Below are 26,444 nucleotides of genomic sequence, written 5' to 3'. Positions count from 1 at the left end.
AGGGTCCTTTAAGTTTGAGGAATCTTCAAAGGGGATGGTGGTCTTCTTTGTGACCTTCGCCACCTGAATGTCTATCCTGGGAATCTCATCCCATAGTTTAGTATCCTCAGGATTAAAAATCAGCCGATTTTTAAATTCCCTAGGCATGACTAGCTTCTTTTCGGCCTCCTTCCATTCCTCCAGAATTATCTCCTTCAGATGGGAGTTTACTGGGAATAGGCGAGTCTTTTTTGCCCCTAACCCCCCAAACATCTCGTCCTGAACGGATATGGGAGGGCTAGCTTCCTCTACTTGCATGGTATCTCTAACCGCATGGAGGAGGGCGTCTAGGTCTTCAGTAGAAAATAAAAATCTTTTAGGGTGGTCTGAAGAGCCGGAAGCAGAGATGGTGTCGTCCTCAATCTCTCCGTCCGAGACTTCCTGATTATCAAAATCAGAGTCCTCCTGAGTCCTCCTTTTTTTGGGGGGAGGGGAGTCAGGTTGAGAAGGAGGTGGCGGAGGGTTTAGAGAAGAAACCGTAGCCTGTACTTCTTCACGAACGATATTCCTAAGTTCTGTGAGAAAGGACGGCTGCTCCTCCTTCATTAACCTGGCAATGCAATCAGCACATAGCTGCTTCTTGTAGGATATGTGCATCTTTTCCCCGCAAGTCGCACACTTTTTCGGTTTCCTTCTGGGGTCTTGGGAAGCCGACTGCCCAGAACTCTTTTTATCCTAGGAAGAAATCCGAGAAACCGTGCTAAATGACTGGGGAGAGTACACCAGGGTATAAGGATAAGGGCACTTACATGGGCCGCAGCAGAGGGGTCAGGCACAATCTCGGATTTAGCTGACGCTTGGGGCTCCATGGTGGCTAAGCAAAACACACCGCCGCTCACAACTTCCCCACTGGGGCTTACCTCCACCTCTGCTGCCGCGCTGCTCCGTTCTTATAAGGAGAACTCAACCCCCCCGGGGGGAGGGAGTCAACCCCTGAGCGCGAGGCCGGGCTTCCAGGCCTCCAGCGCTTGTGCTGGGCGCCGCCATCTTGTTTCCGGCTGACCCGGAAGTGACGTCATGATGATGCGACGACGACGCCGTTCGGAGCGTGCCGCTGAGCCCAGAGCTCCCGGAGGAGAAGCGGCATCAGCGTCCCGCCTGCCGCCGTCCCAGGCAGGTCGGGACAAGCTAGAGAACCCCCGGAGGGGGAGCTAGCGGGGCCGTACGGGACGCCGCCCGACCTGGCCTGAGAGGGGAGTACCGGACCCCCGACCCGACCTGGCCCCCTGGTGCCTAGGTAAGCACCCGATTCTTAGTCTATGACCTGCTTCACTCCTATCCCAGTAGGGACAGGAAGACACTGGAGATTGGAGGGAAGGGGGGGGCTTTTAATCTGTTTCACTTCCTGTCCCAACAGTGATTGGATTGGACATCCTCCCATGTGCTGTCATGGGGGACGTCCTGGAAACTTCAGTGTTTATTCACACTTGAGGCAAATGTACAAAACAATGCGTTACTTTGCAGTCTTGGTGTTTACTTCACATACAATGGAAAGTATATCTTGGTGTTAACTTCACACAAATTGGAAAGTTCATATAAGACAAGTCACCTTGATGTCAGTTCTGCCTCCAGCAGTCCACGGCATGCTAAAGGGGGCCCGTTTCCTCGGCCCATGGGTCTCAGCCCTCCAACCTGGCACCAAGCCTCAGATCCCAACACAGAGATCCTGCTGCTGAGCCCAACTGCCTATTTAAAGGGGTTGTCCAGGTTCAGAGCTGAACCCGGACATACCTCTATTTTCACCCTGGCAGCCCCCCTGACAAGACATGAACTGCTGCGATGCTCTGCTTTGCCCTGCGCTAAATTGTGCAGGGCAAAGGCATTTTTTGGAGATCCGGTGACGTACCGGGCTCTTCATGGGGCTGCCAGGAACCCCAGTGATGTCACCGGCACTAATGGGCGGGATTTAGCGCTGCCCTAGCCAGTAAAAACGGCTAGGGCAGCGCTAAAGCCCGCCATTCAGAGCCGGTGACGTCACCGAACACACTGCAGTGTGTTATTGAAAACAAAAGAGCCAGGGCCCTGCAGAATTTAGCTCAGGGCAAGGGAGCGCATTGGAGCATGAGATGCTCCGATGCCAACATCAGGGGGTCTGCCGGGGTGAAAATAAGGGTATGTCCAGGTTCAGCTCTGAACTCGGACAACCCCTTTAAGGACAGCCAGGTGCTGCCAAAAACCCGGACCAGCAATTAAAATCCAGTCTGGTATTTGACCCCATCTGGCTGCAAATCAGCCCAGCAGCACACGCTGGGAGGAAAATACCTATTTTCCCAGACCATTCCCCTCACTGTGTCACAGCCCCCATTGGGGCCATATCGCTAGGATATGCCCCCCAGCTATCAGACAATGGGGGCATATCCTAGCGATATGGCCCCATTGTCTGTGTAGGGAAAACCCCTTTAACTAGTGCTAGATCCTCTAAGCAAAACACTGGATCATTTTCTTTAATATAGGACTGAATAGCTCCAGAGCATGCCGAGAAGGCCTATTATTCATGTGGTCCTGGCTGGGAGCTCATGAATAAGAGGTCTCATCAACATGCACTGGAGCCTTAAGGAGTAAGGAAAGCATAAGGGTACAGCTACGGGACAATATTTGTTGTTTTTTGTAATGATATCGCACAAAAGTCCAACTTGGATGGATTTTTCTGCCACTGTCGCGTGGCAGTATGTTGTATGTCGCAGTGCGACACCATTGACTATTATTACAAAAAAATATCAGGCAACATTGCTGCGACAAATGTCATCAGGTATGCAAGCCCTAAAACGAATGACAAATTCCTTTAAAGTTGCAGGGGCATGTCCCATCTGCTGCAGCTCCTCCCTATAACAGCTGAGGAAGCGCGTCCTTTCTGCTGTAGATACATTTACTGAATAACTCAGTGTCTATACTAAATATTTGATCACAAAATTAATCAGGTCCAGTTGCTGGTTTGAAAAATGTATAATATTTTTTGTGGGTTAACCCCTTTAAAACAATGCACTGTTTGAGCTAATACCTTGGTGTACTGCTCCACAAGCTTGGTGAAGTAATTGAAGAGACTGTGCTGAGGCCGAAGGAAGTCAAACTGGTAATTTCTCTGTTCCTTTTGCATAAGTTGTGTGAGGAATTGGCGACCGTTACGTGCAACAAATTGAGCCGTCAGTTTCACCACATCAAGGTCAAAGGCAGATATAGAAGGCGGATCTGCCACAAACTCATACTCTGGAGGAGGTTCCTTTGGAATGATGGTCTCTTGAACGACCTGAGCCTGGACCTGACAAGAAATTGGTCAAAAACTGAATATATTAGATTTAAAGCTTGAGTTCTGCTTCATTTCAAACATTTTTTTAAATGAGAGAATTCTCTTTGCTTTTGCCCAACAGGATAAAGTTTCAATTGATCTTTAAGGGCCCCTTTTCATTAACTATAATTAGAGTCACCTACATCTACAGGGGCCATCACACTCCACTAAGGTGGGGAGTACTGAAATGTAGGACCCCCATCTAAATATTAATGTATTTGATTGGACTATCCATTCAAATTAATATTTTAACTTTGTCAAACTTTGCCAACTACATTTAGCAAAGCATCTGTGCTATATACCAACCTAATGCTTCTAGCTAAGGTTCAAGAGCATGGACTTACCTTTTGAGGAAGTTGCTGTACAGACTGTTGCTGCTGCATGACCTTAGGAATGGCTGCAGACGGTTCCTGTGCTTTCCCCTCTTTGAATTCATTGACTTTGTGACGGTAGTAAGCATGGTAAGGATCGTTTGGGTTTAAGAAATTAAATTTGGGATTGTTAATTTCATTCTGGCGAATTCTGGCTTCAAACTCTGGGCCATTTCTGGATGAAGAGAAAGACCAGATTAGTTTTTACCATCCAGTTGACTTCCTACACGAAGGAGCTATACTGTAAAAGAGCAGGGGAAGTAGTCAAAGGTCATACAATCACCTTGCCACAAAGCTTGCCGTCTTGTCAACAATATTGCGGACCTCTGGAGGAGGGTAGATGATTCCCACGATGGGCTTAGATGGAATAACATCTTCTTTCTTCTCCTCCTCCATCTGCTGCTAGAGAAAAAAAAAACAAAAAAAACAAAAAACTTTTATACCACAATTACATACTGGTCTAGAAACAGATCATATAGGAAGGATCCAAATAAAAACAGGATTAAAGAGAACAGTGTAATCTGCAGGCAGCAGGTTATAGAGCAGGAGGAGCTGAGCAGACTGACATATCGTTTTATAGGAAAAGTGTAACTTGTAATGTATATCTCCGCTCTTCCACTTTATATTGGATAACCTTGACACCATTATGTCCGTGTTATCCAATACATTCCAGACCTCTAACGATTACATAGCATCATAAATCATTATAATGCTATGCGACCCCGACACATCAGTGTCGCTCTGAACGCCATCTTCCTTCCCCACTGCATGAAATCCGCCTGGACCGCCGCAGGGGACAGCAACAGTCTGCGCCCGTGCACAGGCCACCAGAAGAGGAGGGAGAGCCGCACGGTGGATCCGACCTCGGCCTGCGTTTCACAGGTGGGCCCCAAAGAGCCTCCATGCACCTCTCCTGCGTCCTATCCTGGTAGGACAGGAAAAACACTGGTGATGGAGGGGAAGGGATTTAAACCTCTGTGTTTTTCCTGTCCTATCAGAGGAAGTCAGTGTCAGGATGTGGTTTCCGGAAAGGGGCCTTATCCAGTCAATGCTTCCAATAACAGACTCTGCTGGGACACCCCAACGGGTAACAGCCAGGTGTGCCCTTCTTCTGACTGCCGGCACCACCGCTGATCAGCTGTTTGAAGTAATGGTGGCGCTTATGCGAGTGCTGTTTCGGCTACAAAATTACCTCCGCGTTCTTCCTTTGTAGAGGTGCCATAGAGCAATTACAGCTGCTTGTCTCATGAATGCTGTTCGCATTTTCCACGGACAGCACTTGTACATATTGATTTAAATGTGTCTGTTCACATTTCAGTATTTTTTTTACTGTGTGGGTCAGTAAAAAAACTAGGGTTGTTTCGATACCATAAAAAAGTATTGCGATACTGAATCCCATTCGCTACCACGCAAAAAAAAAAAAAAAAAAGCAGCGTGCATTCCACATTTTATTAAGTCCTTCTCCCGTGGCGCTGCAATTTTTTTGCTAATTCAGTGCATGTGCTCTTGCGCAGCGCCACACACACCCTCCTCCAGCTGATTCCTGTGGGGCCGCGTCACTTCCGGTATAGCGTTTTCGCAAGGTTTAGAAATCCTCTGACAGGGCACTGCGATCTGCGGCAATTAACCCCTCAGGTGCAGCAGCAGCACAGGGGGAGGGAGAGACTGCTTCCTTCTCCCCGTGCTGCTGAGGGAACATGGCCACGCTGAGAGCAGCGCGATCCATGTTCTCTGATACTGGGCTGTGCAGTAGCACAGCTTAGTATCGATAAAAGGCTAATTCCGGTATCCTATCAATACCGGGACAAAAGTATCAATTGGGTATCGAAAATTCGATACCAGAAACAACCCTAACGGGGACATGCACTACTTTAATCCGTGATGCAGACAAAGCACGCCAATTCAAGTCTATGGGTCACACATCCGTGTTGTGACCGTTTTTCACTGAAGACTAATAGGAGATTCTTTGGAATACAATTTTCAGCTGAACAACATCAGTGAATTACAGATGACACGCGGATGGTAAAAACTGACACACGGCCCTACCAAGGATCCTTCACGGACAGCTTCACAGGTGAAACACGTACGCTTTTTTTTCATGGACGTGACAATGACATGGAACAAGGCCTTAGAACGATACGGATTGGCACCGGATGCGTTCAGGGTGCGTTTAGTGAAACTCACACCATTTTGCAAGCAAGTTCAGTCAGTTTTGTATGCGATTGCGTTCAGTTTTTTCCGCGTGGGTGCAATGCGTTTTTTTTTCTCGCGCGTGATAAAACTGAAGGTTTACAAACAACAACTCCTAGCAACCACCAGTAAAAACGCATTGCATCCGCACTTGCTTCCGGAAGCAATGCGTTTTTCACTGAAGCCCCATTAACTTCTATGGGGCCAGGGCTGCGTGAAAAACGCAGGATAAAGAACATGCTGCGTTTTTGACGCAACACAGAACTGATGAGTGAAAAAAAACATGTACACAGACCCGATAAAATGAATGGGTTAGGATTCAGTGCGGGTGCTGTGCCTTCATGTCACCCATCGCACCTGCGCGGAAAACTCATTCGTCTGTGTAAGGCCCCATTCACACATCATACAATTCTTTCTTCCATCCAGGGAATAGAGACACTACCAGGTTCCCCCAAGGATTACGGCTGATCACTGGGAGCCCTAGGAGCAGAATAACCTGGGCTTATTCTCAGGAGACTCTTCTACTATAAGGACCAAGGAAATATTTCTATGGTGTATTATCCACTACAAGTGTACACGGCCTAGCTGCTCCTCCAGACTCACAGTACAGTGTACAGATCACGGAGGATTATCCAGGATTTCACACTATACATTGAAAGGGATTTGCAGCATGCTTATATGTGGGTCGGGTTTTAATAACCGCATGTACTGTACTTTGCATAGTGGTGCAGAATCTGCAAACGTGGCATGTCTGAATGAGGCCTAAAAGTGTCAGCAACTGAATTGCCAGGAGCGTTGGATTCACACACTGCAAATAGGTCCAGCCTAGAAAGTCGGCCATAAAAGCAAGTTTAGCTGCACAGCCATAAATGAACCCCATGTCAACCTGTGTAATTCTCACAACAGATGAGGCATGCTGCGGGGCTCTAATCTACCGGTGTGTGTGTTTTTTTTTTTAATGCTGTAAGTGAATGGGGTTCAAGTTAAAAATTTTAAATTAGAAAGATCTGCCGGTGACTTTGGCCCCATGCATTAGGGTCGAGGTGCCCATGGCTTAGTACTCCCCCATTGTGTTGAATGGGGCTCTCTATAAAGTGCCGAGGACATTTCTTCTATTTGATCCCAGCCAATGGCCGGTTGGGACGAAGACGAACCCATAATGCTTTCATCCGTGAACAGGGAGAAGCAGCAGCGGCGGCGGCGCGGGGACCAGGAGCGGCACGGGGAGCCAGGTAAGTAGATTCAGTGTGAGGGGTCCAGGCATGGGGGGGGGGGCCCATTCAACACAATGGGGGAGTACTAAGCCATGGGCACCTCCACCCTAATGCATGGGGTCGAAGTCACTGGCAGATCTTTCTAAGGGCTCTTTCACACTTGCGTTGTTCTGTTCCGGCATAGAGTTCCGTCGTCGAGGCTCTATGCCAGAAGAATCCTGATCAGTTTTATCCTAATGCATTCTGAATGGAGAGAAATCCGTTCAGGACGTCTTCAGTTCCGGACCGGAACGTTTTTTTGGCCGGAGAAAATACCGCAGCATGCTGCGCTTTTCACTCCGGCCAAAAAATCCTGAACACTTGCCGCAAGGCATTAATCCGGATCCGGCCTTAAGCTAAACGTTGTTTCGGCGCATTACCGGATGCGACGTTTAGCTTTTTCTGAATGGTTACCATGGCTGCAGGACGCTAAAGTCCCGGCAGCCATGGTAAAGTGTAGTGGGGAGCGGGGGAGCAGTATACTTACCGTCCGTGCGGCTCCCGGGGCGCTCCAGAGTGACGTGAGGGCGCCCCACGCGCGTGGACGACGTGATCGCATGGACACGTCATCCATGCGCATGGGGCGCTCTGACGTCATTCTGTAGCGCCCCGGGAGCCGCACGGACGGTAAGTATGCTGCTTCCCTGCTCCCCACTACTACTATGGCAACCAGGACTTTAATAGCGTCCTGGCTGCCATAGTAACACTAAACGCATTTTGAAGACTGATCCGTCTTTAAATGCTTTCAGTTCACTTGCGTTTTTCCGGATCCGGCGTGTAATTCTGGCAAATGGAGTACACGACGGATCCGGACAACGCAAGTGTGAAAGAGGCCTAATTCAGAATCCATCCAACAAAATACGTGGCAGGAACCTGAGGATCAGTATGCAGTGATGGCTAACCTCCGTCACTCTAGCTGTGGTGCAGCTACCACTCCCAGCATGCTCCATTCTATTCTATGAAGCCGGAGGTTAGCCATCACAGGAACATTCCCTAACACTACTTTCCCCAGCAGGCCAAATACTTCCTATGCGGCAGCCATATCTACAGCATGTATATTACAGGGGTCATCTGTGGCGAGCCCCTCACTGCTAATCAAGAAAGCAGATTTGTATCTATGACACTGGCTGACCCGTTCCACGTGCGCTTGGCAGCTGAAGACATCTGTGTTGGTCCTAGGGCGTCAACTGGCTTCACCCCAGAAAGCCGGACATCACCGGCCACGCACCCAAACGGGGCAAACCACGCCGCTGGCTCTGTGAAGCCACGCCCGTATCGCCGGCCGGGAAAACAGGGGGAGGACAGGGAAGGACTTTCTGAATGGAAGGCGAGCTGGGGGCAGCCCGGGGTCAGTCAACCATGTCTGCGGCTCTAGGGACTGATTGGGGGTGAGAGAAGCCTCAGTCAGTTGCTGCAGCTCACGCTCACTGCTGTCTGGGCTACTGAAAGGGTGGAAATCCCTGGGTCCGTGCTAGACGGAGGACAGGGAGCCTGAAAACCGGACATCTGGCCATCCTAGTTGGTCCTATGTACATATGTGCCGCATTGCTGTGAACAATGATGTTTAATATATGCAAATTAGACTCTAAGAGCAATGGGGGCGTTCCCATTACACCTAGAGGCTCTGCTCTGACTGCACTTTGATTCACAGGGCCAAGCACTGTTAGGCTACTTTCACACTCGCGTTTTGTGCGGATCCGTCTTGTATCTGCATTGATAATGCAAACTCTTGTAGCTGTTCATAATGGATCCGTTTGCATTATTCTTTCAAAAAAAGTCTAAGTCAAAACGTCTTGACTTACAATGAAAGTCAATGGGGAACGGATCCTTATCCATTCAGAATGCTTTGGGGCTGAACTGATCAGTTTTGGGCCGCTTGTGAGAGCCCTGAAACGGATCTCACAAGCGGACAGAGAAACGCCAGTGTGAAAGTAGCCTAATTATGATCACACTCAACCCTGTCAATCAAAGTGCAGAGGACGCAGCAGGGAGAGAGCAGAACCTCTAGGTGTAATGTCCACGCCCCCATTGCTCTTAAAGGCTAATTTGCATATATTAAAACTATCCCGCCAACGGGTTTCCTGACCATACTGGTGAAGTGGCTCCACACTGTGTATAGGCCTCTCAATTCACTTCTATGGGAAGTACTGATCTCTCCCCATTCTCACCACAGTCCCAATGATGGCGGTGGGCATGCTGGTTGCTGGAAATGCCCCTTAAATAACAGAGTTTCCCTTATCTGTATTCACACATAAAAACCCAGAGCGAATTACTGCCATTACAGGGCACAGGCGCGCACACATGGAGGCCAGCCATGGACGCGTGGGCACTTTTCATGGCACCTGTGACCCGGGCAGTGTTCTCTATAAACAACGCAGGGCACCTACAAATATTACCTACCTGCCCTCCATCGGGCGCCTGAGGCGCTAGCAATTGTACGGGTCCCGCCGGCATGTTGTCCTCCTTTCCCGGTGCGCAGGCGGAAAACACAGTCGCAGGACACCAAAATGGCGGCTCAGGCGGAACAGGAGGATTGGACTGAAGCAGGGGGACGTACCACTAGGGCGCTAGGTAGTCAAAGTAAACCTCATCTTACGTGATGCATACACACACCGCCAGTCAGCGTTTACCGAGATAGGAGTCTAGGTGGAGTATACTAATTCCCCTAATGTTAGACAAAAGGTCGACAAGAAAATAAAACACACCCCTTTTTTTCAAATGGTACATTCGAAACCTCAACGTACGTACTGCCAAGTGTACGCACGCACGACGTCTGTCGTCAAACGCACAGTGCGTCGTTGTCATGGCAATGACTTTGGTTGACGGATGGAAAAGAAGTCTTCGCCGCCAACTGTCGTGCGCACATATGTCGCTAGACGTTAAAAACATGGAGGACACTTTTCATTGATTATCCAAGGCTCGTGTCTGTATCCTGTGTGACCTGCCTGATTCATTAACATTCAAGTTAAGATGTAAGTCTAGATTGCTTCAAAAGTCGTCCTGCGACTAGAAATAGTATTTTGTGGAAAAGGCTGTATCTTTGTGCCACCTGTTAGTATTTTCAGGATCAGTGAAGGTCCGATCTATGGGATCCCGACTGATCCAGAAAAATGGGGACCCTGTACCCCATGGGGACCCCCTGAAATGAATGAAGCCACAGGTTGAGCATGTGGCATCTCTATGGGGCTGCTGTAAATAGCCTTGTGCTGCACTTGGTTATCTACAGTAGTACACTAAATGTTGAATGGAGTGGCAGCGCACATGGCGGACCCACACCCCATTTATATGAGGGACACAGACCTCCGCGCGTGTGATCAGTGGGGTCCCAGTGTTTGGAACTGCACAGATCAGATACATAGATGACAAGTTGTCACCCCTTCAATACATTTTGGGTTTACAAAATGCATTTCAAAATCTTTAGAAACAGTAGCATCCCCCTCCTCCTCCCAATCCTGTTGATAGTGAATTGAATTGTAATGTGAAATTCCTTTAAATGGGTAGTCTCCTCTGGGACATTTATGGCTTATCGACAGGATATGCCATAAATGTGTGATAGATGCAAGTCCCACCTCTGGAACCCACTCCTATCTCCAGAAAGGGACCCCAAAGTGAACAGAGAGCAGCCATTGCTCTGCTGTTTTCGGAAGTCCCGCAGTGGTCAACGGAGGCCACGCATGGGCAGCTTGTTCTTCATTCACTGTGAAGGCCCCGTTCTTCACAAAGGTGCAGGTCCCACTTCTGGGACCCAATCCTATCAGACATTTATGGCATATCTTGTTGATAAGCCAGAAATGTTTCAGATGTGAATACTCCTTTAGGGCTCATGCACACGACCGTATGCCCTCTGAGACACACAGACCGTGAGCGGGCCATATGTCCAGGAGCGGAATACATAGTGCGCACGGGAGCGCACAGCATCATAGGTTACTATTACTATTACTGTTACTATTGTCCCACACTCATATGATATTATGAGTGCGGGACAATGCGGTGCGCTCCAGTGCGTACGATGTATGCCGCTCCGGGACATATGGCCCGCTCACGGACCCCGTGTGTCTCGGAGGGCATACAGTCGTGTGCATGAGCCCTTAATCGGACATCAGTGGGAGTTGATACATGCTGTTTATTAGATAATGGTAATGATAATATAAAGCCTCAATTACAACACCTGATTTTTGGGCCAAACAGCAGGAAAAAGCGCTAATGTAATGGTGCTGGCGATCATCTGATAAATGAGAAAATGTTTGTTTGTTGCCTGATTGCATCTTTCATTGAAAGTAGAAGATGCTTAATTATCAGCAGCACATCTCCCAAATGAATGAGCGAGGAGCGATCGCAGTAGCAGTTGTCCCCCCACCATATACTTCGCATTGGCCGATGTAATAGGCTGATTCAAATGAGTGTAGATCAACGCATTTATCATCAATTCGTGCTTGTCCTGCCCGAAGATTGGTCCAGGGGTGGACTGGGAACTCAAAGTGGCCCTGGGGGAAAAACTAAAAGTGGCCCCATTTTGTATGCGGGTCCAAATCAACAGAAGGCAGGGCAAGACAAGTAGGTGGGTTCAACAATACCATAGTGCAAAATACCATCCCAGCAGAACCAAATAACACAGTGTAGCACAATATACTGTCCCAAAAGCTGGCCTCTTGTGGTGACCATCAATAGCTACCATCTTCTGTCCTCCTCCTCCAGTTGTCTATGGAGCAGGAGGCTTAGGAGGTGAGGTGTGGGCCACAGCAGTTGAATTCAGGAGGGCATGTGTGGTCACTGGCTGGGCACATGGGTACCCGATTCTAACTGCGCTAGTTACTGTTGACTGTTGAGAGTTCATTATTTACCTGGTCAGCTGCAGAGAGGAGGTCTTGGGTGTCCCCTGGGGCATCGTCCCACCAGGAAATTTCCCTGGTTTGTGGCCAATCCGCCCTGGGAGTATATAAGAGTATATAAATTGGTTCACCGTGAGAAGTCCCAGCATAAAAACGTATTATAAAATCTACTGCTGTCGTTGAACTCAACATTGAAATTGCAACATCATGAAGGACATACTGTAGCGTTTACAAATCGAGGAAGTAGCTGGTGTTCTGCATTTTCACGCACCTTGCTCCAATCATATATATGAGAGGAGAATGAAATCCAGATTGAAAGTAGTTTTATTAGCCACATGACACCTCACAAATCTGATCAAGTCACATAGGATTATAGTGTGATGTCTCCTGTTCGTCAACATGCCAGTTATCGCCACGTGTCACAAACTGAGAGGGACAGAATCCTTGTACTGTGCCTAGGCTGAGGCTGAGATGTCAGGACTGTTCAATGTTACATATGTAATGTCCCCGTGGTTGGGAAACAGTGAAGAATTAGAATAACAGCTGGAGGTGCAGAGAGGTGAACCTCTGCACAGACTAATCGTCTGTTTAGAAGAATGGCGCATAGTCATCCATTCTGTATTGCAAGCGCAAGTGGACGTCGCATCCCAAGCATAGGGCGGCAAACATTATCTACACAAACTATCAGAAGGCATTTGCACGACAGTGGGCTACGAGCCAGATGTCCAGCTGCAGGTGTTCCATTGACTTAAAGGGGTTCTCGGGGAATTAAGAAAATTAAAATACTTAAAGGGAGCCTGTCACCAAAATTTGACAATATAAACTGCTTATATGGCGCTTTAGCACAACTACACAAGATTCCAATGGTACCTTTCTTGTATACTTCTGACTTTCACTGCTGAAAAAAACTATGTTTAAAGAGGACCTTTCACTACTCTACAAACGAAAAACTAACTATACCTGTGGGCAGAGCGGCGCCCAGGGGTCCCCCTGCACTTACTAGTAAGTCTGGGCGCCGCTCCGTTCGCCCGGTATAGGCTCCGGTGCCTGCGCTCCCTCTGACTGTTTTCTTGTAGGAGGCGTGTCCCTGCAAACAGTCAGAGGGAGCGCAGGCACCGGAGCCTATACCGGGCGAACGGAGCGGCGCCCAGACTTACTAGTAAGTGCAGGGGGACCCCTGGGCGCCGCTCTGCCCACAGGTATAGTTAGTTTTTCGTTTGTAGAGTAGTGAAAGGTCCTCTTTAAACCATATGCAAGTGCCTAGGGGCGGGGTTGTTGTCGTAGGTGCCCAGGCTGCTCTGCCTTCTTTTCATATTAACCCTCCCCAGCCTCTTGCTAGTCCCGCTCTTTAAGGCCGTTTCATCATCCCAAGTACCAGCCACGATCCGGTGCGTGCGCAGTTCACCGCCGGCCCGGGCATGCACACTGCGATGCCTATTGTGAGCAGCAGCATCGGTTCATGTTGTGCGCATGTGCCAGCAAGCGGCAAGCAGGAAGACTGGAGGCAAGCCGAGTGAGAGAAAGGTAAGTATATCCCCATCACAGTGCGCATGCCTGGGCCAGCAGTGAATTGCGCACGCGCCGGATCTCGGACGGTACTTTGGATGATGAAACAGCCTTACAGGGCGGGACCAGCAAGAGGCCCGGGAGGGGTAATATGAATAGAAGGCAGAGCGGCCTGGGCACCTACAAGAACATATGGATTAAACATAATTTTTTACGCTGGTGAAAGTCAGAAGAATACAAGAAAGGTACCATTAGAATGTGTAGTTGTGCTAGAGCGCCATGTAAGCACTTTATATTGTCAAATTGTGGTGACAGACTGCCTTTAAATATTACTTTATTATAAATATATTCTCAAATACCTTTCATTATTTATAATGGCTCATTTTGTCTGGGGAGCAATAATCCGGGGAAACAAAATGGCCGCTGTCCTATTAGTACACACAAAACCTGTCCTGATCACGCATGAGGACAAGTTGCTTTACAACACTGAGGTAAAGAGCTCGTCCTCCTCTCTGCTTGTCAGGGATTATGATCCTAAATACAGATAAGAACTTTAGCTGAATCTCCATTGGAATGGAGTTTATGAGGAGACATGAAGTACAGAGAGGACAGACAGGACAAGCTGTGGTAATGTGGGGCTGTGGTAATGGAGACTGTAAACAAGTGCTGCTGCTCATTAGCCACACCTCACCCTCCTCTCATGTCTCCTCATCATCTCCATTCCCACAGATTCCCCTGTATTCAGGATTATGATTCCTGACAAGCAGAGAGGAGGATGAGGCAGCACTATGGCTCATTGTGGTGAAGTAACTTGTCCTCCTGTGTGATTAGGACAGGTTCTGTGTGTACTGATAGGACGGCGGCCATTTTATTTCTCCTAATGATTGCTCCCTAGACAAAACAAGCCATTCTAAGTAATGAAACGTATTTGTGAATATATTTATAATAAAATAATATTTAAGTATTTTCATTTTTTTTTATTCCTGGAGAACCCCTTGAACTTCACCGCTGTCAAAGGCTGGTGCACAGTAAGAGTATGGCAATGGAATGGAAGGTTTATCCTCTTCAGCAATGAGTCCCGCTTTTGTCTCGGATGCAATATTAGCCAGAGGTTGGTCTGGAGACCATGTGTGCAACACTATAAACAGCCATTCACAAGGAAATGTCACACTGGTCGTACTCCTAGGATTATGGTGTGGGATGACATAATGTATGGTATCTCGACCCGTCTAGTCTTCATTTCGGGTACACTAACAGCTCAGCAGTACATTGATTTGGTCATGGAATCGGTGGTACGGGCATCTTTCCAGAGTGTCTCAGGAGCAGTTTTTCAACAGGACGGGCCTCATGTTCCTCATGCTACTGTGAGTAGACTGTGTGGCCTAATCATGCTACCATGGCATGCAGCATCTCCAGATTTCTCTCCCATCGAGCACATCTCGAATGTCATTGGTCAGCTATTGCAAAGGGAGCTGCCAGCAGCGGATCTTGATGATTTGCATGCCCAAGTGCATTCAGCATGGCAGAACATTCCTCAGACAACCATTAATAATCTCATTGATATCATGCCAAGGTGTGTAAGTGCATCTCACACATGCAGCAGGTGGCCCATGGGTGACATGTGACTTCCGAAGCAGTCGCATGACCAGAGATCACAATAATGCCTGTACAAGTGTCATAGACGCTTGTACAGGACATTTGACTCTCTAAAAGAAATCTTAGGCGTATTAATACGTTCTAGACTTTTTCGCTGCCATTCAAGAGTGCTGTGAACGGCACCGAAAGCACAGTGATACTGCTGGGGTCTGAACTATCCAGTAACAAAGCTCTATACAGCAAGGTACTTCTTTGGAAGGAAGCTGCCGATTGGTCAGTTTGGGCAGGTTGTGGGACCATTTGGCGCACTGCTCTGAAGCTGTGGAGGGAGACTGGTGCAGTGGCGCTGCCTTCTCCACCAATGCTGCTAGCGGAGTGGTGGCCTGGCAGGGTAGGCAGCCTTCTGGTGGGCAGTGAGCATTAGTGAATGTTGCCTGGGTCCCTGCCTGGGGTTTCTAAGTCCCTGAGAGAGGTTTAGCCTGGAGTGAATGCAGAACAGGTAATAATAGCCAAGTGATAAAGTACAGGGAAGTCAGACACCGTATATTGGACTGTACTTCATCACTTGGCTATAATTGCCTGCACTGCTTTCACTCCAGACCCTTCCTAAAGGCCTATTAACCCTCTCCTGGAGTAATGGCAAAGCTGGTATTTACATGGGACTGCCTGAAAAATGTAGTGCCACCTCTGCACATGACCCCATGTCTAACTAGATGGCGACATAGGGATACCCAGGAACTGCAGAGTCGGTGTTGCTATGATGGAGCCAGAGCCCAGCAGTGGGGATCAGGTAAGTATGATTACCACTGCGGGGTCTGTACAAAATGTCATAAAGGTGAACAACCCTTGTAAGCAACACAGCTTTGAAAATAGGTTTCTTGTATCTGCACCTGAGTTTACTGTTAAGTGTTCTTTTCTTTCTGACAATATGAAGATGCCGAAGCGAGCATTTGCTGGCCGCTATGTAAAGTGTATGGGCTCCTTCATTATTCTTCCTGACCTTCCTAAGCACATTCACATTTGGCTTGGCTGAGCATGCATGTTCTGAACAAGGCGAGAGGAGTAAGCCGCTGGCCAGACCCCTCTGCCATGCTGAAATCTAAAAAACCCAATCCCTTTTTCATCACAATCAGGAGGCCTCCATACATCAGTGGATTTGGCCGAGAATCGTCTAATGTGTATGGCCCCCTTGAATATAAAACTTTTGCAGTTTATGTCCCTTTACTGTGTTTTATCCTATGTTTCTGCTTTAATACTAGAAACATGATGTGTCTGTTGGGAGATCGTGCGTGTATGGAAGGTCTAAGAAAGGACATTACAGATCTTCAGGGTACTCTGATCGATGTCTTCTCTAGAGTTGGTGCTGTACGCTTCCCATCCTGGAAGTTCCCCGATAAGATGTCCTGTGATCTGGACTTGGTGCAGTTGTTGGATAGATATGATTTTGTAGAGGATGATCCAGACTACACGCAGCTTTCACACATGGTTTTATTGGAGCTTGTGATTGACAGGTATGGCTAATCCTCCATTATGTATCAGATAATTGTATGAAGTTTGCATGTTTAGCATCTTAAAGGGAAACTGTCAGCTAGATGTTGCCCCCCCCCCCCCCTCACTGTCTAGAGTACCTGACCTTCTGTTCTTCATGTCCTCAATGTTGTCTTTAAAGTGATCCTAATATTTCAATCGACTTTGCATTAATCAGTTGTACAGTCTGTGTACATGAGGAATAACACTATTTCTGGCCACTATATGACTTGTATCTGCCATTTTTAGCAGTTTTCTGTGCATGCTGAATGTCTGCAGTTCTCCCAAACTTGGAGAGTGAAGACTAACTGCCATCCATTGCACACATACAGTAGATGAGAATCTGATTTCTAACCTTCTCTTACTTACTCAGAAGCAGCCCCAGGATTATGAAGGGCATTAGGGAGAAGTACTGCCCTATATGGATGTGAATAAAGCACTTGGGCTGGGATATAAACTTATTTACTTCTCCCACTTTCCCTCTTCATAGACTTGTATGAGATAATGTAATCTGTTCCTGTTCCATTTAAAGGGGTTGACCACTCCTTTTACAAGTGATGGCCTATTCTCAGGATAAGCAATCACTATCTGATTGGAGGAGATCTGACACCCTGCACTCCTGCCGATCAGCTGTTCTGCAGTAGCTCCGTCCATTGTGCAGCAGACAGAGCTGGCTACTGCAATGCTGCTCCCATTAAAGTGAATATGAGTTAAAAAAAACGGCCATATGCATAGCCCCAAAGTCTTTGACACAGCCGCGTGAGTGTAGCCTAAGAAGTATTTAAAGGGAACCTGTCAACGGGATTTTGTGTACAGCGCTGAGGACATGGGTTGCTAGATGGCCGCTAGCCCAGCCGCCATATTCAGTCCCCATAGCTCTGTGTGCTTTTATTGTGTATAAAAACCGATTTGATACATATGCAAATCACCCTGAGATAAGTCAGAGCTTGAAAATATGACTCTTCTCTGGTCACACAAGTAAGATATGACTCTTTTATGTCAATTTGAATATGTATCAAATCGGTTTTTTTACACAATAAAAGCACAAAGAGCTATGGGGACTGTGTATTGCGGATGTGCTAGTGGCCATCTAGCAACCCATGTCCTCAGCTCTATACACAAAATCCGGGTGACAGGTTCCCTTTAATTAGCAAAATCTACTGAACAACACACACTTGAGCTAATGTTTCAAGACTTACCCTGGTTTCACACCTAGGCGTTTCTATGCGCGTTTTTGTCGCGCGTTTTTATGCGCGTTTTTTTTAATAGTGAACGCGCGTTTGACGCGCGTTTGGGTGATTGACAGCAGTGTTGTCCAAAGAGTCTATGGCCCAAACGCGCGTCAAACGCGCCAAAAAAAGCTCCTGTACTTGTTTGAGCGTCGGGCGTTTTACAGCGCGATCGTACGCGCTGTAAAACGCCCAGGTGAGAACCATTCCCATAGGGAATCATTGGTTTCTCCGTGTTGAGCGTTTTACAGCGCGTAGGAACGCGCTGTAAAACGCTCAGGTCTGAACTTAGGGTTACTGTAAAGTGAGAACTGAATGGACTTTCCTGTAAGGGCTCTTTCACACCTGCGTTATTGTCTTCCGGCATAGAGTTCCGTCGTCGGGGCTCTATGCCGGAAGAATCCTGATCAGTTTTATCCTAATGCATTCTGAATAGAGTAAATTACGTTCAGGATGCATCAGGATGTCTTCAGTTCAGGACCGGAACGTTTTTTGGCCAGAGAAAATACCGCAGCATGCTGCGCTTTTTGCTCCGGCCAAAAATCCTGAAGACTTGCCGCAAGGCCGGATCCGGAATTAATGCCCATTGAAAGGCATTGATCCGGATCCGGCTTTAAGCTAAACGTCGTTTCGGCACATTGCCGGATGCGACGTTTAGCTTTTTCTGAATGGTTACCATGGCTGCCAGGACGCTAAAGTCCTGGCAGCCATGGTAAAGTGTAGTGGGGAGCAGCATACTTACCGTCCGTGCGGCTCCCGGGGCGCTCCAGAGTGACGTCAGGGCGCCCCAGGCGCATGGATCACGTGATCACATGGCACGTCATCCATGCGCATGGGGCGCTCTGACGTCATTCTGGAGCGCCCCGGGAGCCGCGCAGACTGTAAGTATGCCGCTCCTCCGCTCCCCACTACTACTATGGCACCCAGGACTTTAATAGCGTCCTGGCTGCCATAGTAACACTGAAAGCATTTTGAAGACGGATCCGTCTTCAAATGCTTTCAGTACACTTGCGTTTTTCCGGATCCGGCGTGTAATTCCGGCAAGTGGAGTACACGCCGGATCTGGAGAACGCAAGTGTGAAAGAGGCCTAAGACATAGTGAATGAAAAGAAAAAGTTACATTTTATATTGACTAATATATGCTAAAAGAATAGACATTGAAAGGATCTGCAGGACACATGCTCAACTGCCGCACCTCTCAAGTGACTACTCACTTCATTCGTTCAGTGTTGGAGAATTGGGGGGGGGGAAGCGCTCGGACGGGATCCGGTTAGACATGTGGATAGGTGATACATGCCCATTATGAAAGAACCTTCTCAATTGACTTTTGTTACATTAGTTATACTGTGTGTGTTATTCCTTGTAGTTTGTTCCATTGCTTGAGAAAGTTGGTATTGCACAGCCCGATGGATGAGCATTGTGAGCACCGAAGGATGATAAAACATCGGTGCTTGATTACACAGGCTGATGTATAGGCAGTGCAAGCACCGACGGATGATAAAATGTACATTGGTGCTCAATTACACAGGCTGATTCAAACAGAATGCGGAAGGATTGAATCATTCTGTTCTATTCATTATCGGCAGTGCATGTCTAATCACACAGGGTCATGTGCTGCCGATAATTGGGCATCATTCATCCTGATGAAAAATGCATATTAGTCGAAGAACGTGCTTGCTCATTCATCAGCTGATTGATACGAGTCAGTGTTCTTATGAACGCTTGTTCTTGATAGTTTGCCAATAATCATGCAATCTAATATGCCCTCCAATGGGTTATTCCATGATTAATGTAAAAAAATGAAAATCAGACATCATTATAGTACATGATAGTCACTTTATAACAACGTTAAAACCAGCCCTGTACCTCACATTTAGGGATGAGCAAATCGACTTCGTATGAAACATCCAAAGTCGATTCGCATAAAACTTTGTTTCAATACTTTACGGAGCGAGCGCTCCGTACAGTATTAGAATGTATTGGCTCCACTTGGAACCAAATCCGAGTTTGGGAAATGTTTTTTTTACAGTATAAATCAATTTCTGAAGTTATTATATAATAACTTTGGCTCATCAGAGCCAATACATTCTAATACTGTATGAAGCGCTCGCTCCGTACAGTATTGAATCAAAGTTTTATGCGAATCGAATTCGGATGTTTCATCCAAAGTCGATTCGCTCATCCCTACTCACATTCATTGCTCTAATTACGCTACTAGATTTATATCATGCTGGCAGCTCAAGGGTAGTGTCCTTTCTGCTGTAGCTCAAGGGACGTGTCCTCTCTGCTGCAGCTATTTTCTTATAACAGCTCAGGAGGCAGTTGAAGGATGAAACTGAGCATGTGCGGCCATCTCAGTGAGCAGGACAAAGAAATAAGAAGAACAAACAGCAGGGAGCGATGAAAACTGTAGAATATTTTTCGTGGGACAGCCTTTTTAACACTGTCTTTCTATGTCTAGACTTTTGCTGCTTCTTCAGAGCTTTGATGTGTACGCAGAATTAATAAACAGTGATGGTGGCTTCGTACAACCTCGAGATCACGGACCCTCAATGTCAGTTGGACTTACAGTACGGAAGTATTGGAGCAACATGTTAAAGTTGGGGAAAATTTACCAAAAAGCGGTGAGTTTACACATTCACATCAGTGTTATATATCCTTGTCCAGTCAATAGTATATTTTTCATTATGAAACTGGACTGTATTTATTTGCATTTTGTAGTCCATTTGCCATTTTCAGGAAGATTTTGATGAATATGCATAGATTTGAATTCTGTTGGCAGTTAACACTTGCTTCTATCTCCAGAAATCTTCTTCACCTGAAAATTTCATTAAGACCAAAGAGCCCAAGACACCGCAGGAACGTCCTTGTTTGTCTTCACGCAAGGCCCATTCGGTCCTATCACGCCCAGAAAGCCGTCATCCTACTGGTGTCCCTCAGGAAACTGACCTTTCCATTGCAAAACATGTATGCACCGTTGGCTCACAGACTTTAGAGTCTGCTCTTGTTCCATGCGATGCGTGTGCCATTGCTCAGAGTAGTTTAAAAGAGGTTAGTGATGCCATTGTTGGTGTATGCAAAAGTCAGAACTTGCCATCTTCTCTTATAAAAATTCAAGAAGTCTTGCCACGTGAGGGAACCCTGTCTCCTTCAGAAATGAAGTACTGGGCCAGTGAAGAAAGCAAGGATCTAGTTCGAATCGGCAAACATCTGACTGAGCTCACACAGCTCATTCAGCCTCTGAGAAATCAGTGTCAGGCAGCTAAGATAGAGAATCAGCGTCTAGAACAAAACCTAGAAGACTACAAGCACCAGCTAAAGCTCCAGAAAGAAGAGCTGCAGCAACAGGCAAATGACCATGAGAAGAAGCTACAAGAGAAAGGACAACGGAACCGGGATATGTTGGACCGGCTTGAGAGGGACAAAGATGAACTGAGGAAAGGTTAAAAAGTTATCTTACAAAGTTTTTTTTAATACATATTTATGTAGACATCCCTGCTGATGGTGTGCATTAATGAATGACCATGCTTTGTTTAGGGTCTGCAGTCCTAGAAGAAAGAGTTTCCATCCTGAAAGAAGAGTTGAAACTTCAGCACTGTACCATACGAGATCTGGGTAAGGTCCAGCTTAAAGATATTTTACATGTAAAGAAAATAGTCAGTCTGGTCCTCCATATGGGGAAAGTACAGATTTGTATTCATTAAAATAATTACAGCCCTTATTTTTTTCCAATCAATATGACTTCTACAGTTTTAAGAAGAGCTAGTAATATTAAAGGTAAAAACAACTTAAAGAGGACCTGTCACCACTCCTGACCTGCCTGTTTTAATAGCTCCATACATCCCCCATGTAATAACAGTTCTGGAGCATCTATTCTTATGACTCTAGGTTGTGCCGTCCCTTTATTATTTCTACTAGAAGTTATGAATGAATTGCTAGCAGTCTGCAGTAAGGGTACAGATGCAAAAACTGGAAAATTGCTGTCTCAGGAAGGGGTTAAAGTCTTGGAAAAACACTTTAATTCTAGACACTCAGATCAAACATGTATTACTAGCAGTGTCGGACTGAGCTATACAGGGCCCACCTTCTATCTCCCATACAAATTGAATAAAAATAATATTGTACATATAATAGCATATACATATAAATAATACCGTCATGTACTGTACAGAAAGGACTCTGTTCATATCTGATTTATGGGCTCTATTTCACATATGTGCCGCCTGACATATATGTTGAACAGATGCCTCAGAAAGATACTGTACAGTGACATTTAACATATCCTTTTTACTATATAGAGTTGTATGGAATATTGATGAATACCGGCCCAATGGAGGCCAAAAGCACGCTCTTGGCGTCTGTATCACTAATGTAACCCCATGGAAACATTTACCTTGTATGTCAGCCACTTTCCTGGTGTACATGCTAAATATGAATCACAAACATGATATGGACCTTTCCTATATAAAAAAGTATACAGTATATGTCTAATCACACATAAAGATACATCATAACATATAAATGACACACATACTGTACACATTCACATTACTCACACACTTTACACGAATGACAGACATTTATACCAATACATACGCATTCCACCTACATGAGCTTTTATGACTCCTCCATCATAGGCATTAATATGGTGTTGCCCCCTTCTCCCCACCTTTGCAGATAAAGCAGCTTCCTCTCTTCTACAAGATTTTGGAGTGTGTCTGTGGGAATTTTTGCCCAATCATGCAGAAGAACATGATTGGGCAAAAATTCAGGTCAGACACTGATGTTGGATGAGAGGTCCTGGCTCACAATCTCCGCTCTAATTCCTCCCAGTGAGATCAGGACTGAGCGGCCAGACAAGTTCTTCCATAATATACTCACCCGACCAAGCCTTTATGGACCTTGCTTTGTGCACTGGGGCACAGTCACGGTGGAACAGAAAAGGCCTTCCCCCAAACTGTTCCCACAGAGTTGGAAGTGTCCAAAATGTCCTGGTATGGCTAGTTTCACACTAGAGCTAAAATCGTCTGAGAGACTGTTCCAGCAGAGTGTCTGTGAAGGTTCTCATTTATCCAGGTCATGGTATATCTGTAAAGAATAAATCAAGGCAACTGGACTTACTGTAGATTTCTTGAAAACATTTCACTCGTTCTTCCAACAAGCTTTCTCAATTCTGAGTGACTGTACAAGAATTCTCTGGGAAAAAATATGGTTATCCCACGTGTAGCTGGGGTGTCTGAGCAACTCAAAAGGATTTTTAATAAACATCACATCCCTGTCTTCTTTAAACCCAGCAACACACTGAGGCAACAACTGGTTCACCCAAAAGACCCAACGCCTAAACACAAGATGGACAACATTGTGTACGCAGTCCAATGCAATGAGGAATGCTCAGAACTGTATATTAGTGAAACAAAACAACAACTACATCAGCGTATTGCTCAGCATAGAAGAGCCAAAACCTCTGGTCAAGATTCAGCCGTGTACTTACATCTAAAAGGAACAGGTCACACCTTTGAAGCCAGTCAAGTACGTATTTTGGATAAGGAGGCCGATTGGTACAAACGAGGTGTAAAAGGAGGCCATCTACCTAAAAATGGAGAAGCCAAGCTTGAATAGAGGCGGGGGGGGGGGGGGGGGGGGTTAGACATCTATTGTCTGCCACATACAATGCTGTCTTGACACCTTTTTCTGGGAGGTCATTATCACCTACTGACTCCAATTAGGATAATGGAATCAACACCTTTGACCCCATGCTGGGTATAATGACCTCTGACCCCATGCTGGGTATAATTACCAGATGTTGAATAAGTTACATATTTATTCCCAGAGAATTCTTGTACAGTCACTCAGAATTGAGAAAGCTCGTTGGAAGAACGAGTGAAACGTTTTCAAGAAATCTACAGTAAGTCCAGTTGCCTTGATTTATTCTTTACAGATGTTCCAGCAGAGGGACAGCCTGTCGGGGTTCATCACATCTAGCATAACTGGAAACTACCGGAGCACCGCCAGGCCCCATTGACTGAAATAGGATCCAACCTGTTTCTGGCATTAGTGCCGAGATTTGTCCGGCTGGATCCTGGCGCTAATGCTGGAAACAGGCCAGATCACCGCCGAGTCCTGTTATAGTCAATGGGCTCCAATGGGAAGGTAGTATCCGGCTATGCTGGATACAATTAACTCTGGCAGGCTGTCCCTCTACTAGAACAGCCTGCCAGACGATTTAGCACTAGGGTGAAACTAGCCTATGCGGAAGCATTAAGATTTCCCTTTACTGTAACTAGGAGGCCTAGGTCATCCCCTGAAAAAAAAAAAACATAGTATTATCCCTCCTCCACCAAACATTACAGTTGGCACAATGCCGTCAGGTAGGTAGAATTCTCCTGGCTTTCACCAATCCCAGACCACCAGATAGAGAAGCGGGATCCATTACTCCACAGAACATTTGCAGTGCTCCACAGTCTAGTAGCAGCGTTCTTTATACCGCTACATCAGACGCTTGGCATTGCACTTGGTGATGTGAGCCTTGAATGCAGCTGTTCAGCCATGGAAACCCAGGCCATGAAGATCCTGAGGCACAGTCTTTGTGCTGATGTTCATAGCAGAGGAGGTTTGTACTCCGCAGTTATTGAGTCAGCAGAGCATTGGTGACTTATGGTGACCCCGCTCTGTAACTTTATGTGGTCTGACACTTCATGGCTGACTTTCTCTGGTTCCGCAATGCTATGGCTTTACAATATTACCATAGTTGATGGTGGAATATCAAGGAGGAAAGTTTCGTGAACTGGCTTGTTATAATGGTGGCATCCCATGACAGTACTACACTGGAATTCCACAAGCTCTTTAGAATGACTCATTCTTTTACAAGAACAGCAGACTACATGGCTACTTTACACGCCTGCAGCAATGGGACTGAATGAAATACCTAAGAGGTGTATATTTATTTTATGCACTTATATAGCACTACTATATTCCGCAGCGCTTTACAGACATTAGCATCCAACTGTCCCCGATGGGGCTCACAATCTAAGGTCCCTATCAGTCTGTCTTTGGAGTGTGGGAGGAATCTGGAATACATGGAGGAAACCCACACAAACACGGGGAGAACATACAAACTCCATGCAGATGTTGTCCTTTGTCAGATACAAACCTAGGACCCCAGCGTGGCAAGACACCAGTGCTAACCACTGAGCCACCGTGCTGCCCACTAACCACTGAGCATACACATTAGGCTACATGCAAACGAACGTTGTTTGTTTCCGTGTCCGTTCCGTTTTTTTTTGCGGATAGGATGCGCACCGTGTGCTGTCCGCATCAGTATGTCCGTTCCGTAGCCCAGCCCAAAAAAATAGAACATGTCCTACTCTTGTCCATTTTAGGCATTGTTACAATGGATCCGCAAAAAAAAAAAAATACGGATAGCATACGGCTGTCATCCGTTTTTTTTTGCGGACCGCAAAACACATACGGTTATGGGCATGTAGCCTTACACAGACATCTTCTGCGTATAGGTGGAGATAGGTAATAAATAGTCAAATACTGGCTCTCATGGTACCCATTACCGATACATCAGTTTATTTCACTAGCAATTATAGTTGTCTTCAGTGGAAAACAGTTAATTATACATGAAAGTGAAAAAGATATTTGCATTAAATACACAAAATATCTTCATTAAAACATACATTTTATTATACTACAGAGAGAACTCAAGCAGTAGCTCCCATATTATAAGGTCATACCATAAGCATGATAGTAGACCCAGTAATGTAATAAAGAACCTGGTGGATGGACCTCTAGCCCCACTCTGTATATACTGTATAGAAGAATGTGGTGACTTGGGACATCACATGCAGGACAGAGATACCGTCCATTGGTTACTATAGGTAACACTGATACTTTGCACTAGAACAGGTTTTATACATGAGGCCCATTGCTATAAACACGGTACCAGTAAATTACTTGAATATTGTGGGAACTTGTGGATAATGGATCAATGCATGAAAATCGGATTCATTGAACAGACTTTTAGGTAGTGAGAAAAGTACAGGGCCTTTAGCCCCTAGAGATGTTGCAGTACTTGTTACAACATGTAGGTGGCGCTTGGTACTTTACTATTCATCAATCATCATCCTTCCTGCAGAGAATACGGCTCTAGACTGCATTATAATCTATTGAACCAATGCTGTATTGAATGTGTCTGAATGTAAATTGCCAGAATGTTCCATACATCTTTCTGGAATATGTTCACATAATTAGCAGCTTGTGTCTTAGTGATGGAATTTGTTCATGTAATTAGAACTGGCAAGACAGAAACTTTTAGGAGAGATGCAGAGCATGGTGCGCAAGGAAGAAGTGTCTGTACTGGAGAAAAAAGTCAGTGACTTGACAGTCCATCTAGAAAATACATTACAGAGACTTCAGGAATCTGAGGAGGCCGTATCTAAAGAGAGGGCTCGTGGAGAGAGCCTTCAGCACCACAAAGAGGTGAGCTATGAAGATACCAGTGCCTTCAGGCAGTAGAGTAGCATTCCGATGACTTTTGTCCTCCTTGCTCAGGAAACATGAGATGCCCCGCAGGTTCCTTATGGTGTATGAACCCTGTTGGGTTTACTTCGCTCCCC

The 26,444-nt window shown here is 46.3% G+C and overlaps 2 protein-coding genes across 3 annotated transcripts in view; one reads left to right on the top strand and one right to left on the bottom strand.

The window, feature by feature from the left end:
* SF3A1 (splicing factor 3a subunit 1) overlaps positions 1-9,702 on the bottom strand; it is a 43,098-nt gene extending 33,396 nt beyond the window's left edge. Inside the window, exons 1-4 of one of the 2 annotated variants that reach the window (XM_044275267.1) lie at positions 9,537-9,702; positions 3,977-4,092; positions 3,667-3,868; positions 3,038-3,295 (exon numbers count right to left, since the gene is read on the bottom strand). In XM_044275267.1, the coding sequence (XP_044131202.1) occupies positions 3,038-3,295; positions 3,667-3,868; positions 3,977-4,092; positions 9,537-9,590 (630 nt within the window). In that variant the 5' untranslated portion in view covers positions 9,591-9,702. Of the gene's footprint in view, positions 1-3,037; positions 3,296-3,666; positions 3,869-3,976; positions 4,096-9,536 lie in introns of both variants that reach the window. The other variant, XM_044275265.1, reaches the window with a different exon arrangement.
* A 268-nt stretch (positions 9,703-9,970) lies between these two features.
* Positions 9,971-26,444, top strand: part of CCDC157 (coiled-coil domain containing 157) — a 45,556-nt gene continuing 29,082 nt past the window's right edge. The window contains exons 1-6 of the mRNA XM_044288516.1: positions 9,971-10,108; positions 16,327-16,578; positions 20,285-20,447; positions 20,629-21,265; positions 21,361-21,438; positions 26,120-26,307. Of these exons, the coding sequence (XP_044144451.1) occupies positions 16,331-16,578; positions 20,285-20,447; positions 20,629-21,265; positions 21,361-21,438; positions 26,120-26,307 (1,314 nt within the window). The 5' untranslated portion in view covers positions 9,971-10,108; positions 16,327-16,330. The remainder of the gene's footprint in view (positions 10,109-16,326; positions 16,579-20,284; positions 20,448-20,628; positions 21,266-21,360; positions 21,439-26,119; positions 26,308-26,444) is intronic.

This window comes from Bufo gargarizans, chromosome 1 (assembly GCF_014858855.1).
Source record: "Bufo gargarizans isolate SCDJY-AF-19 chromosome 1, ASM1485885v1, whole genome shotgun sequence".
NCBI classification, from domain to species: Eukaryota; Metazoa; Chordata; class Amphibia; order Anura; family Bufonidae; genus Bufo; species Bufo gargarizans.
Note: the sequence above shows the minus strand (reverse complement) of the source record. Positions and strands in the feature narration are given on the sequence as shown.